The sequence below is a fragment of the Python bivittatus genome, unplaced genomic scaffold (genome assembly GCF_059951505.1).
Source record: "Python bivittatus isolate LINGU-HERP-01145 unplaced genomic scaffold, Pbiv_v1 ctg000580_np1212, whole genome shotgun sequence".
NCBI lineage: Eukaryota > Metazoa > Chordata > Lepidosauria > Squamata > Pythonidae > Python > Python bivittatus.
The window spans coordinates 20,849,259-20,864,944 of NW_028277087.1; the positions used below are offsets into that span (position 1 = coordinate 20,849,259).

At 39.3% G+C, this 15,686-nt stretch overlaps 1 protein-coding gene across 3 annotated transcripts in view; it reads left to right on the top strand.

Annotated features, from left to right (window-relative positions):
* SYT16 (synaptotagmin 16) overlaps positions 1–15,686 on the top strand; it is a 49,063-nt gene that overhangs the window by 11,810 nt on the left and 21,567 nt on the right. Inside the window, exons 3-4 of one of the 3 annotated variants that reach the window (XM_025166046.2) lie at positions 9,520–9,732; positions 12,307–12,563. In XM_025166046.2, coding sequence (XP_025021814.1) covers positions 9,520–9,732; positions 12,307–12,563 — 470 coding nt within the window. Of the gene's footprint in view, positions 1–9,519; positions 9,733–12,306; positions 12,564–15,686 lie in introns of those variants that run through there. The other 2 variants (XM_088149738.1, XM_025166047.2) reach the window with 2 other exon arrangements.

The window sequence follows — 15,686 nt, forward strand, 5'->3', positions numbered from 1 at the left end:
GTATTGCTGTTAGTAAACATTTACATGCCACATTTACAAGGCATGGAGTGGTTCTAAAACTGGAGCTGATAGCTTCTCTTTCCTCTAGCTTTCCCAACCTGATTTCAAATTTGACCATGTTGGCTAGGGAAATAAGGGTATTGATGTCCCCCTCACCTGGAAAACACTGGGTTGGGGAAGGCTACTTTTAATACCTTAACTTCCAGCTCTTCAAGTCCTCTGTCAAACCCAAAACATATAAAAACTCAGGAGAAGAGGGCTGATACTGTCTTTATGGATACCTATCTGATATGGGTGGCCTGGTAGATAACAATTTGGCAATGGAAGAGAAATTATGAGTAGAATAAATATGCTGTCCTGCCTCAAAACTGTAAACAGTTGTCTCAGTGTGTTTTTTCAACTTCAGTGGAGTTTCCTTGTGTGTCTATTTTCTCTTTTTTGCTGCTGCTTTTTTGGGGGAGGGAAATGTTGCTTTCTCAACTTTTATTTATTCTTAATGTACCATCTTTCACCCAGCTCCCAAAAATATAATAGAGGCTTTTAATGATAAATTGACACAGAACAATAGCAGTACTTGAATGCTTTTTGTTGCCATAGAAGCACTTCTGGCAGATCACAGAAGGACCTTTTTGCTAATAGTAAAGTATGAGAAGAAAATAGACACTCTTCATCAAGTAATTGCTATTGATGAAAAAGCAAAGAGGCCTCATGTTCTTACTCTAGTATAGTCTTTACTGGATATACATGCGTTTCATTTTGGGAAGGGGCAGGAAGCAACAGGAGAATTAATACCTTATGATGACAATTCTCATCCTGTGCTTGAATAAAAGAGGAACATAAACTCAAGAGAAATATAAAATTTGGAGATAGTTTAGAAGTCCCAGTGCTATATTTAACCCCAAATCTTCTCTCTCTTTCTGAGCTCTGAAAAATCATCTTGCAGTTTTCGTGGGTGTTTCATTCTGAAGGGAAATAGGTAACATTTCTCTGTCAACTCTCGGGAGAATGTTTATAATAAAGAAGTGTTTGTGCTCTGTATTTGTGGATATCGGCATACATCAGACACATCAAAGCATGGATATGTCCAGTGCATGTACTAAGTTAAAATAGTAAAGGAGTGCACAGTACACCAAAACAGAGATGTGGGACTAAACCAACATTTACTTCGTCATGTACATCTGCAGACCAAAGTGTGGTCTTGGGCTAATGCCAGGCTTGCACTGTACACTCAAAAGTGGCTGATCACTGATGGTGTTACACCAGCCTTCAGTTGCAGTTGCAGCTGGAAATGCAATTCCACTATCTCTCTTATTGTATAAAGGGCAGTTATTGACACCTTTTATTTCTGAGAACTGCACTTGTAATGGCCAAGCAACCCTTGTGATATATGAACCATAAAATCACTGGCAGCCATAGCTTTCAGCAAATTGACATACAGGTGTAGTAGTTGCTAAAGCTGCCTGAGAGCCTGTAAACTAAAGTCTCCTTGAAGTCCAGCTTGACTCCTGATGATGTCATTGAAAAGCCCATACAGCTTTCTTGGCAACAGCAACGGCTGTGATTCATCACTGCTTTCTTCCAAGGTTTTTTTGTTTTGTTTTTTTACTTCCCAATGTAGACCAAATGGTATTTCCTAGGGGTTTCCCAGCCAAATACTAGCCAAATCCAAATCTTCCTAGCTTTCTGAGGTTTGCCACGGTCAGCCAGATGCTGCCACTTAGCTGACTCGGAGAATCTGTGCACACAGTCATTTTTACCATCAGGAGATGGTTTCCATAAATACTCATAAATTACCACATACTACAACTCTAAGTGTCAAACCTTATATATTCCAGGTTCAAATGTTACAGTACATCTCTTTTTCCTTCTGTGCTTCCTAAATGAGTGAGAGCCAGTCATTTCTCAGTGAAAGGGGTGTTGACATCTGTGCATTGTCATTGTAATGGCCTGTCCTCACCTTCTTTGCATGTAACCTTGGTCCCTCCAGTCCTCACACTCGCTTTGTATTTATGAGATCCCAGGTTCAGCCTGTGGTATCTCTGATAGGATTGGGAGAGCCCACTGGCTATGAAATCCAGGAGAAATGCTCCCAGTTACTGTAGACGGATCATCAACCTTCCCGTCATAGACCCACTGTCCCAGATCCATGGCTGTCACTGTTAATCCTGAAAGCAGTAGTTGTGAGCTTCTGCACTACCTTTTGTTGTTAATTTCTACAATATCAGTTTCTGTGTTTTCTTCATAGCACCTGAAAGGTCTTTTTTCTTCAAGTACTGCTGCCGCCAGTGAGAAGTACATAATTCTGGGATTCCACTGAGTAATCAACTGCTTCTTTAAAATTCTTACATGGTAGCAGAAAATACGTTTGGGTGAACAGATGGTTCAAAGCTATTAATTTTCAGTAAGAAGCAAACAGTATTCTGTACTTTTGATATTTACAAGCTTCTTGAGCATAAAAGATTGCCAGTTCAGTTTACTTCAAAGTTTACTTTCCTTGATGGGAATAATTTAATAATGTTTTGCTGTGGCTATGGTTTCATTATGTTTTTTAACAGTGTTTTCTTGATTAGTGTGCCTTGTAAATTGACATAGAGATGCTTAGTAACACAGGGTTTCCCTACATTCTCTCTCTGAATTAGAGTCTTGTTTTGCCAGGACCAAGAACACTTCCATTCTTTTGAATATTTCTGATTTTATACATTCTTTTTCTTTAATTCTTCCATTCTCTTCACTCAATGACTACTCTAGCTATACAGTGGTTCTCTTGGACTAAACCCTTTCAGCAGCTTGCAGTCAATGCTCCATCTCTATCATTTAGAATATGTTTTATCTCACCAACTACCTACTGGCCAGGACAATCACTTCCACTCCAGTAGATGCATGTATGTTACATGGAAAACATGTATTACAATTCACAATCAAGCCAACTGTTAGAGGCTGAATTACAGCTTCCAGAATGCTGAAGAACTGGAGAAAGACTATTACAGTCATTTCTGAGGAAGTAGACTCACAGCGCAAAGCAGAATAAAGTAATTCGCTAGGTCAACCAACCTTCCTTCCTTCCTTCCTTCCTTCCTTCCTTCCTTCCTTCCTTCCTTCCTTCCTTCCTTCCATCCATCCATCCATCCATCCATCCATCCATCCCCTTCCCTTCCCTTCCCTTCCCTCCCTCCCTCCCTCCCTCCCTCCCTCCCTCCCTCCCTCATTTTTGGGCCAGACAGGTTGCTTTCTTTTCTCTTTAGGCTACTCAGGGCAAGTTCCATAATTAAGGAAGCTGTTTGATTGATATAATTACAGTTATGCAGATTCTGGAGATACGGCACACAGAACGTTTTTCACAAGATACACCGAATCAGACATTTATTTATTTCATTTATTTCAATTTATATGGCCATCCATCTCAAATTCTTGACTCGGGGGGGGGGGGAATAACAGTAATTAAAACAGCATAAAAAACCCCATAAAACAGTAAAAACAACACACATGTCATCTGCAGCCAAGGTAAAAAACAAAAGCACCAATGTCAAATCAACCCAACCATTGCACGGACTCTGCCCCACATCCAGATCCCCAGGCCCAGTGACATATCCTTCCAAAGCTTTTATAAACAGAAATGATAAACAGTAAGGCTGTGTATGTTGATTCAGGAGTAGATATACTGACCTTTTCTCCATAAGCAGATTTGGAAAAAAACTGAACATTGTTCTCACTAGAAGAAGGGGTATTAAAATAACCTAGTTTCCTTAGGGATAAGAAGAGGGGGAGGGGTGTTAATACTGATTAAACCTCCATAATTTTTAGATCAGGCTTCTCTAGGCTATTGCCCTTCAGATGTCCCATCATCCCAAACCAAGGTCATCATGTGCAAGGCATCTGGAGGCTGCAGGTCAGTATAGGCTCTTACAGTTTATTTGTTCTATGGAATCTTATATGTGTGTAAGAGAGAAATACCAGTATTTGGACAGACCTAGACATCAGCAAGAAACGAGGAGCTTCCCAGTAGCATCTAGCAACCACTATGTGCAACTGAAAGTTGGTTTAGATAGGACTTCGACTTGCTCAAATAGAGCTCTGATTTTTTTCCTTCCTCAGTGCATTCCTGCCCCAGGTAACCAATGAGTTTGAGGAGGGCAACACTTTTGATTCAAGAGCTGCTGGAGTGTGGAACTGATGGCTTTTCTACATGACAGCCTTCAACTGCTTATCTCCTGTATATAAACTTACTGGAAAAGAAGTGTCTTAAGAAATGCCTTTCTGGATTTCAACTCCGTCCTCCACTTTGGCCACAGTTATGGCCACATGTTCTGTCCAGACCATGTTTAACATGGTTCCTGATTCATAGATTCCCCTGATCCTTTACCTCCTAGCCACCCATGCTAGGAATAGTCACCAGTTGATTCTCATTCAATGGGTGGGTTCAGCAGGACAATAAAAAGCCTACTCAAAGAATCCCCCCCCCCCAAATATTCAGGATACACTCATAGTATTGCAATTGTAATCTTTGCATCTTTGATTAGTTATATGTATTTTTTGAAAAACTAAATGTCACTTACAAAGCTACAGCATGAAAATGCACACATATGCCCACACAGCAGCTAGCTTTACAATAAAAATCCCTTAAATTTTTCCAGGTTTGGCTCTGTAATCCTGTGAGTTCTGTTGCAACAGAACTCCAGTAGCCTAGTTATTCCTGCCACTATCTCTCGCCTCCACTCCAGATGCTCTATTGCCCCAGCTTATCCTGCTCTTCCTTCTCATATGGAAGGACATACTTGTAAACAAAAAGTATTCCGCTATTGCCATTTGCAATTTTTAGTTTCCTATGGACCTCAAGAAATAAAATCTATTCTGGAAGCTGGTGCTGTGATTTGCCATACTATATGTCAAAGTCAGGACAGAAAGTCATCTGGGCACTAAAGGAGGTAGGCAAGCTAAGCATGAGGAGGAGGAGAGAATTTGATGGAGATAAGTGCCTGTGTGTGAAGTGTGTCTTCATAATACGCAAATGTGTTCTAAGGAAGTGACTCCTTTGGTAGACTGTTCATCTCAAGAGGTAAATATTTACTTGCATGCTGTGAACAAAGAAGATTGTTCTGTGGAGCAGCTGAAAATGTGATATTTGTGACAAGGGGATAATAGTATGAATAAAAGCACGGCAAATGGGAATGAGAAGTAACTTCACCTTGAATAGTTTAGATGACAATCAAAGCATCCTCTGTACTTTAATCCTTGTCTGTGTGAGTAAAGAAACAGTCCAGCCTCTCATCCTGACACTGTTATTCTTGTTCTGAGATATAATTGAACCTGACATGTATGAGAGAAGTTGGCAGAGTTAAAATAGCTAAAATTGAAGGTATCCTTGTGACTAGGATGAGATCTGTGCTAGCTAATGACTGTGTTCAGATTGGAACAGAAAAGTGTTAGATTTTAGCATCTCAATTAAGAATCAAAGAGACTTTAGCATATTGGTTAACTGTTTTGCATCCTTGATGTCCAACAGCATGCATTTATTTTGATTAAGCTAGGCAGGTTTTGGTCTGGCCCGTTTTGAATTCTGTAATGGAAAAATGTGGCTATAACGAATTAAATAAATGGTTTCCCCCACTAAATAAAATGGACTAGTGTAAATGAATAAACAGAAGTGTGGAAAGAATGCTTTGCAGCAGAGCTGAGCAGTGTTTCTTGGGCCAATAAACACTCCGAAAAGTAGGTGAGGCAGAGGACAAAAGCTGAAATTATAATAGTCTTTGGATTATTCTCATATAAAATATGAAGCATAATAACTAGTATTACAGCAATCATTTATAAATTTCACCTCTATCTTCAGGGAAGGGAGATTTGTTACATAAAGGAGAACTAAGATAATATTATTATTTAGCTATTGTGGATAGGGGAATATAAAGTGAATAGAATAGGAGGCTGAAATCTTAATGCTATATGTACTCACATCTACATACAGTATGGACATACATTAAATGCATGGGTATGGAAGTTAGAAATAGGCATTCTCTACTACCAGAAACTGGATTCTTCCAAGTATCTCTGCGTGTTCTCCATTTGCTTTGCCTAGTATAAGACCAGCTCCGTGACTTTGACATTGAAGCCTTTGCTATGTTATTTTAGGCTTGCAAATGCTTGATTTTCCTGTGCCCACAGCCTCACCCCTAAGCTTTGGGGTATCTCCAGAGTGAGTTTGAGGTATGAGCTAAGCTCACAAATCTGGCTATGAAAGAGCAGGTGTTTCAATACCATCGTCTTTACTAATTGGTATAAAAAAGAGTTAGTGTGCCACTTCTTGATTTTTAGTTTTAGTTTTTATTTTTTTGCCATCTGCATCCAGGGAAACAACAGGAGGAATCTTTCCTTTGGAACTGATGGGATTGGGGGAGTGGTGGGTATAAGTGACAGAGTGTGTGTGTGTATGTGTGTGTGCTCATTCTCTCTCTGTCTCTCTCTCACACATACACACACGCACAGAGTCACATGCATTTGAATATACCAGCTGTCTAGTGTGTTACTATATTGTACTGCTTTTTTTTTTTTTTTGAGGATAAAGGAATACAGCTCTAGCAACACAGATTTTTTCAGCATTGCCAAAATATATGCAAAGAATATGGAGCCATATCTCTGAGGACTTGTTATTCTTTTGCCCAAATACGTTGGTAGACATACTGTATTTTGTATCCAACATATCAGATTGCCTTCTCTCTGGTGGCCCAGAGAGGGCTTGGAGGTCTGTCAGGCATGCTTTCTTCATAATCCCATCAGTTCTGCTGCCTTGGTCAATAGTAGCATGAGACTTCATGGTGACCACCACCCCATGTCAGAGTTTACTGTGGGGTCGGGTGACTCCCAGGTGATAATAGAAAAGAACAAGCAGTAAATCCAAGGCAAGTAGCATGATCAAAGGCAAACGTTTGTACTAGAAGCTGAATAAATTGTCTCAGATTATTTGGGCTTCCAGCTGAGCTTCACCTTCTCTTCCTGACATTGACCATTCACAACCTCTGGAAGAAATATTTAATTTAATAGGAGTTGCCAGAAGCTGGGTTTGGGACTTTCTGGCTGCTGAGCATTATTTCTGTCATTGAGTTCTTACTTAGATTTACTACACATTTATGTCAGAGGCAACTCAACAGAAGGCAGCACCTGGCTGACCCTATCTTGCCTCTAAAGGTAGGCAGCTTGGGGCTCATTAATACTGGGAAGGGAGATTTCCAGAGGATATCAGGGTTACAGACTATACAAGGAAGTAAAAAATACCCAGAATAAACCACCTCCTTAATGTCACCAGGAAAATTGGATGGACATATCCATGAAGTCACCAAAGGAGACTTATCTCACTTGGGTCAGAGACAAGTGGAATCATGTGTACAAGCAGTACTGAAGATCTTGACACAGAAAAAAGTGTAGGATAGGATGGAGAAGTAGGGTATACTGTGGCAGTATTTGCTTCCAATAAAAAATGGTCCCCAGGGCAGAGGCTTATAGAGAGTTAGATTGACTTACACTGACATCCTGGGTTAGTGACTAGGTGAAGCAAAGGGTAGAGGTAAAATTCTGGAACCTGGTTGTTGAAAGTCAAGCTGGTACCTATACCTATTTTTGTAAGTCCCTTGCATTTCTGTAGACCATATTTTGGAAACACTGGAATTAGAGCTATTTGAGATAGGAGTTTCTTTTATGCTTTGGAACATGTATGGCAATTGCTCAAGAATGTTCCTTTCCCTGGTCAAATTGTTGATGTTATATAGTATCATGAACAGTAATATGGATTTGTGCAATAACCATGTCATCTTGCACAGGGTTAGTTTTTGGACTGGATTGTATAGTAATATGTAATGAAGGTGCAAAAAGAAAAATAACCTCTATGTTTTAGCATTTAATCCTGAATGCATAGAAAATGCTTAGACTTAAAGAATATATACAGTACATTAATGGTTTTCTTGGCACCAATAATAATGATTTGCTATTGCTGTCTTCTGGGATTATTATTTTTTTAAATTTCTTTCATGATCTCTTCTGGGAGTACTAACCAGATCTGATTCTTCTTAGATTTGCTAAGTTCAGTAAAAAGGGGAAGTTAAAAATCCAGATTACTATTAAATATTAAGAAGACAAGGGCATTGCAAGCCTGCATGCTTAATGAACTTTGTTAATAGGGATGAAGTTAAGGTGATAGATAGCTTTGTTTTCTTGGGATCAAGAATAGTTAATGTTGGTTAGTATGCTTGAGAAGTAAATACCATGAAATTAGTCCCAGGCAGGAAGGCAATGTTGAACTTAGGTAAGATTGTGAAGGGTATTTCAGTGACAACAAAGATCACAATAGTTAAAAAATAATAGGTGCTTTTGAAATATGCATTGCAGGAAGAATCAATCAGTCATAGATCAAAAGCTGACTATTCTCTTGAGGTGATGATCCGCAAGCAGAAATTCACATACTCTGGGCACACGATGGGAGGAGATGCTAGAGTAGAAAAAATTATGATCTTGGCAAGGTTGGGGGAAATAGAAAGGGAAGACAATGGATAAAACAGATGGATTGGATTTAAAAGACTACTGCAATGTTCTTAGAAAAGTTATGTATTATATTAAAGATAGGTCAAGATGGAAAGCATTCATCCATGCAATCTCCAAGAATCAAACTTGACTTGATCTTCAGCTAACTAACTATATTCAGAAAGAGAATTTTGGCCCTTGTGAATCTTGTGTGCCATCAAAATGATCACTTTGACCAAGTAGCAAAGGAGCAGGGACTTTTAGTGGCATTAGATACACATTTATCTTGTTTCAACAGCATTTTTATGCTGGAATTTTATTGCCTGCATCCAATACATGGACAGCAGACAGAAATAACTGATACGGAGTATTGTAACTGATCTGGAAACACTATTCAGGTTTAGTTGTGACATGAATATACCTTTCCAGGGTAGAGTGGAGATTGGGATAGGTGGGGAGGCTATTTTCACTTGTAACTAAGGCCAGATGATAGTCATTTATCTCCAGTAAATATTTCCCTTCCCATTCCTACAGCACTTTTGTACTATGTTTAAAATATTAATAATAGTGATGAATAAATGTTTAAACCAAATAGCATTTTAAAAATCTACCCATCGTGTAGGGCTCAGATAAAACATTGTGGAGGATATGGGGAGCAAGGTTGAGCCTATGTCTGATTGAAAGTTTGAAAGTTTACATTTACTCATAATTACTGAGATGTTAGAAAATCAACTACTACAAATAAAACAAATGAAACATGGCAAATATTAAACACCAGCGTCCTCTTCATGGAAAGAAAAAAAAATGGAATGAGGAATAGGGGGGGGGGGAACGTTCATTGTTTTCATGAAGATCACTAGCAGAAAGTTGGTAAAACACAAATGGCTAATTGAAGATCCTGTATCTGGTGGCTCCTGCCTTGTTTCTGAGTTTTTCTGAGCTTGTAAGACAGCTTTTGTCCATGTTCTGCCCCATGGGCTGTCAAAATCCTTTGTGTCTCTGTCTTTTTTCTCCCAGTGAACAGTTATGGGGACGATGAAGATCTAACAACGTCCTCAGACAGTGATGAGGAGGTGATTAAACAGTTTGAGATCTCAGTTTCTCGTTCACAAAGCTTTCGATCAGGAGTTTCTGAAAAAGGAATCCAAGCAGATTTGGAGCGCAGGCCAAAATTTAACTGCTTGTTGTCAAATCATGAAGAATACAGTACTGAGGCCTCTGAAAGTGAAGGTATTTTCTAACTCTTTCCAAAAAAAATGCATCAAAAGAAATTGCAGAGACAGACAAGAATACATCCAGTTTGGCTCAATCAGGCAATGTGCCAAGTGGTGAACAACATGACTAGAATCTGCTCCAGGGCTGAAGGCATATGGACATCTTCTCATGGCCGGCACAGCTTCTGATAAAAAACCCTTAAAAGTTAGTCAAAACCTATCTGGAAAGTTGACAAAAACCATAAAATCAAAAGCCCATGACGTTCATCTTAAATCAACATATCATTTCAAAAATGAAATGGACAAAAAGATTAAAAATAAAATATTTTTAGGAGTCTTTGGAAAATAGGTGTGCACTCACAAGCTTCTTAACTCCTCCCCCAACTTTTACATTTAACACCTTAATAGACTGACACAATGAACATTTGACTTGTGTAAATTGTAGTAATGGTTGCTGTAGCCATCACTCTGTTTCCTTAAGAAAGCACAAATGATACCGTTTTAGGGTAAGTCAGATTTATTTATCAAGATGCCTTTGCTTAGGACAACCCTCATTTTCTGAAGTTTTATCTTAGGATCCTATGAGAAAATGAGTCAGAGTAGTTTTTACCAGGTTGTTTAGATCAGTGTTTCTCAACCTCAGCAACTTTAAGATGTGTGGACTTCAACTCCCAGAATTCCCCTGCCAGTATGCTGAGGTTGAGGTTCCTGAGGTTGACAAACATTAGTTTAGATCAGACTTCTCCAATCAGCACCCTCCAGAGAGAAAGTGCCAGGTTGGAAAAGCTGAAGTAGCTTGTGCTATGCACCTTAGAATGTATCTTAGTGTGCCCTGTGGCTGTTTCTAGTATAGCTACTTCAATTTTTGGAAATTCTTTTTGAAGAATCCTGCAATAAACTTTTAAGAGAGCTCCATAATATTTCAGAGCACCAATTTCAAAAGAAACTGGATTATTTGTATTCTGAAATAGGTCCCATTTGTTTCAGTAAGGCTGACTCCCAAAAGCAGGCATAGGATTACAGCCTTAGGCAGTTAGTAGGTTCCCTTGAATTCCATTTCTTAACCTTCAAATAGATTTTAACACTTAACTGATATTTTGGCTGCGGGCCAAATTTGCAAAGCACTGAATATGTGTGCTGGGGGAGGCTGTGTGTGGGAAGTGTGTAAAATAATTTCTCACTAGAGAACCACTTCTATTCTGAAAGCTTGTGGCATTTTATTTATTTATTTTAAATTTTAAAACCTGTCTTTCAGCCTACTGCTCTAGTGTGTGTGCCAAGTGTATATCAAACATGTACTGCTTATGTTAGAGCTACAATCTGTGATGTACACCATGTACTGTTCAACACCAGTGGTGCTCAGAGCCTTCATAGTAGAATGAAAGGCACCCTACAGCACTCTTGTAGAAAGGAAATCCCATGGCACTCCAAACAGTTTGATTCTGAACAAACAAGTAGAGAATTGTACGCAGGATGCCAATCTTTTTGCATGTTTACCTGGGAGTAGGTTGGAGTTGATTTTCAGTTCAATATTCATGAAATCAAATGATAAACAGTGATGACTTCAGGAAGACTTAATAGTTTGTAAACTTGAGTGAGAAAGAAATGCTCTATAAATGTTCAGAAATATCAGCAGCACATCTGAACTTTATAGAAGAATTTTATTATTCCTGTTTCCGTCAGTTTTGCTTCCATTTCCCTTTTTCTCCTCTACTGGATATAGGGATGTCAGTGTTGCTGCAGTGTGGGAGGAATCATTTAGAGCAGGAGCATAGCCTTCTGAAGGGCCTTGACCGTGGTCCTCCAGAATGCCTTAAAAAGTTGCTCTTCCATTGTAATTTTTAATAACAGAAGGGGAAAATTATTACATTAATTAAAACTAATTAAACTTAATTAAACTTTTTAAACATTATTTTGATTACAGTAGCAGTGGGTGCACAGTTAAAAGACCTGAAGGCCACACTGGGGACAGATCATCCTGGAAAAGATCTATCAGTGAGGTTGCTAAGAGTCGACTCTGATTTGGTGGCACATGACCACTCAATTAAAATCATTAATAGTTTGGAGAAAAATCATGTTAACAGCATTTAATTTTCCTTGGTGACCTGTCTTATTTTGGAACATTTTATTCCCAAAGTTTCATAAAGCTAACATTTCAGAAGCTATTTAAAATGGTTCAATTCCACCAAGCCTTCAACTGTAGTTCATTGCTAGTGACATCCATCCTGGAGAAATGTTGTGATGTTCATAATAAGGGAGCACTACAATGCATACAGGAAACACACTTCTTATCTCAAGTATGGGACTAACTATAGCCATTCCTTTGAATGATGTCGGTGTCTCCTCCTCATTTATAACTAATTATAACTAAATCTGAAATCCTCAGAATCCTGATGACATTACTTTTTCAAACCGGAATAGTTTTATTTCGTGCCAGGGATTCAAAGTCTATGTAGTGTCATTTCAGGGCCCTGTGTTGGAGTGTATTAAAACACATATGCATAAACGGCATGTTTATACTAGAAGGATAAAAAAGATAATAGGATTTCCCCCCCCCCCAAATGGTTTTTCTTTGTTTGAAATGCATTAGATTTAGATGGCTTCAGCCAACTGAGTTACCAGGACAACCTCTCTTCTCATGAAGATGACCTTCTATCCATCAGTTCGAGAATTGCGGTGGAGAGCAGGGGCTCTGGACAACCGAAAGACTCTGAGGTGGAAGTCAGCGCAACACCCAGCCTCAGTCGACAAGAGACTGAAGGAAGTTTGGAAATGGAGACAGCTTTTAGCAACCAAGGATTTGAAGGGAATGATGCAACTGACAGCTCATCAGCCTGGAGCCCGGAGGTAAGAAAATACATTCTTACATAAGAGTGTGAATGGTTCTCTGAGGTCTCCTCAGCAATGGCTGTTTTTGTATTTACTAGGTTAGGACTACATAGTAAGTGAGTCACAAAGTTTGGATATTTGTGTTTTCACAGTCTTTGGATTGTGGGTATTATCTGAATCCATTTAGTAGGACAGTTTGCATGTGATCATCTCCAGGGTATGTGCCAAATATAACAGGTTCATTATTTGAAGGCTCTTGGATTTGTATGATCATTTCATCATCTAAGCACATGGTTTGGAGTCTAATTGTGAAGTCAGGCAGGCAATAATTGGTGCTTAAATATATGAATAACTTCACTACTTGAGTATGTCTACACAGATGACTTAAACTGATTGTCATATCCCTTTCTCTAGACATTATTGCAAACTTAGTTTCACGTATAAGTCTGCGTACCTCTAGTGGGAGTTCTTAAACTTCATGACAAATTAAATCCTTTGGACAAAGTAAAGGAAATATGAAATCAGAATTGCTCTACATATGTGTTTGATACGTGTGTGTGTATGTATGTATATATGCATGTTGCAGTCTTTCTAGCTCTTCTCTACAACAACCCTATAAGCTGGATTGATATTATTCCCATTGTACAAATTGCAAACTGAAATGGAAAATTAAGATTTTATTTTAGAGGACCACCTAGTGAGTCCCTGCCTCTTAGTTTCAAAATCCATCTCTCTGTCCTCCTTGTGGTTTCCATTCCATTTAATGCTAACAGAGCAGTTTATGTGAGAGGGGCAGCTATATAAATATGATTAGGTAGGTAGGTAGGTAGGTAGGTAGGTAGGTAGGTAGGTAGGTAGATAGATAGATAGATAGATAGATAGATAGATAGATAGATAGATAGATAGATAGATAGATAGATAGATAGATAGATTTTGCTTGCTAGAATCTAAGAGAACAGGCTATTGTAATTACTGTCCGGGGCACTGGGAGTTGAGAATTTTTAAGGGTTTACAGATTCTGCAGGTGACCCTCTGGAAATGGCCATTATAAATGTATACTTTTGGGTTAAAGCTTTCTCTTCCTTTCTTGCAGCTTTGGTGAAAAAGAGAATAAATGGGCATTGTTTGTTTTTTTAAAGGGATGTGGCAGAGAGTGAACAGAGTCCCCATTTTTGGCTGTGCCCCCCTCATACACGCTGCTGTCCCCAGCATATTACTCATGAGGAAATGTGAGCCTCAACTGAACCAAGTTGCTGACCCCTCTCCTAGTGATGCAAAATGGCAGTCCAAATGGCAGTGCTATCTCTGATCAAAAGGTTTTCCTATGGTCAGGATGTCCAGCCCACCCAAAACAATTTGGCTTACTTCAGAGATTCACAATTCTCTGCTTCTCTTTTTTCTAATTGGGAAGGAAAGGATGGCCACCACATATCTCAGTTTGTTCATTACGGTTACCAGTTGTCCAGGTATTTTCTAATTTTGGGCAGCTCAGGTACATCCACTTCCAAAATATTTAAAAGCATGCACGTTTCTTCCCTTCTCTGTTTTTTGCAGAAAAGGCTTTCATTCTGTTTCACTTCCTTGTAAGTTCTACCAAGCTTTGTACCTAGGACATGGTCCCCTGGAGTTTAGCAAACCCACATCCTTTCCTGGAGCTCTCATTTATACCTTCATTGTTGAAGGTAAGAAAGCATAGGTGTTGCTTCTCAGCAGTCTCCGGCTTCTTACCATCTCCAAACCATAGTTCAAATGAAGGAAGCCTTTGCATGTTTCTCAAGTCTCCTGAGCATACCAAAGGACTTGGTAGTTGGGCAGAGACTTGTGACAAATAGTTCGGTATCAAATAAATGAATATGCCTGGAGTCCTGCATCTCCACAGATCTTGTCACAGGAGGAAAGGATGATTGTCTAAAGAAGCTGAGGCAGAAGGATGATCTGCACAGGCAATCCACAAAAACTTTCTGCTGAAGAGGAAAAGAGGTGATACATTTCTACAGCAGAGAAAGCCTACAACAGAGAAAGCCTATCCTCTGTTCAGCCTTCTATGGAAACAGTTATCCATAAGCAGCTTAGCTACCCTTAGTTTGCTGGCCACTCTCACAATTGCAACTGTGCCGCCAAAGTAGCACTGCTGTGAACAAGCTCATTATTCATGCAAAAACTTGGGCCAAGTTTGTGACTAGTGGACACCTTCCTATGCTTGGAAGCACTAAACAAAGCAAGGCAGCCTGAATCTCTGTATGTTTTGCAACCACCACACCCCAACATATAGTTGCACAACCTCCAGTGCCTCTGTCTGTAGATCTAGCTTTCTAGACCTCTGATTACTCATCAGACAGCTGATAGGTTAGTACCTTCAAGTGGCTTGTGCTTCTCCCTGCTCCAAATGCCGCTCCCATAATCAGGCAGTTGATTAGAGAGGCTTACGCACTTTTTTCTCTTAGAAGCTCCTCTTTTTCCTTCCCGTCTGAGCTCAGAGGGAGTTGATCTCCTGGTCCTTATGGGGTTCTTCATCTACATTTTCTTCCTATTTTTAGAGAAAGTAACACCTGGGTTTTTATTTCAGTACTTGAGCTGAAATGAAAGAGACTTGAGTCTTTCATTTTGAATCCCTCCCGTTTGATTCATATAAAGATTCCTCCCGCTCCCCCTCCCCCTCTTCATTTCCCTGTCTTATGATCATCTCCATTGGTTGCAGAATTAGGATGGTACCCAGTTTCTCTCATCCCACCCCATTAATATACATGTCCTTCTGTTATGAATAGTAAAATTTTGGGTTTTTAAAAAAGATTTAAAGATCTTTTTAAAAAATCTTCACAGCAAAGCTTTCTGGGTAAATCAGTACATATTAATTAAATGCCTCCCTACACTTTATAACACCGTGTGTGTTCTCTCTGTGTGTAGTAGCTATTCACTGGGGCAAAAAAGTATTTAGTCAGTCACCAATTGTGCAAGTTCTCCCACTTAAAAAGATGAGAGAGGCCTGTAATTTTCATCATAGGTATACCTCAACTATGAGAGACAAAATGGGGGGGGAAATCCAGAAAATCACATTGTCTGATTTTTAAAGAATTTATTTGCAAATCATGGTGGAAAATAAGTATTTGGTCACCTACAAACAAGCAAGATGTCTGGCTCTCA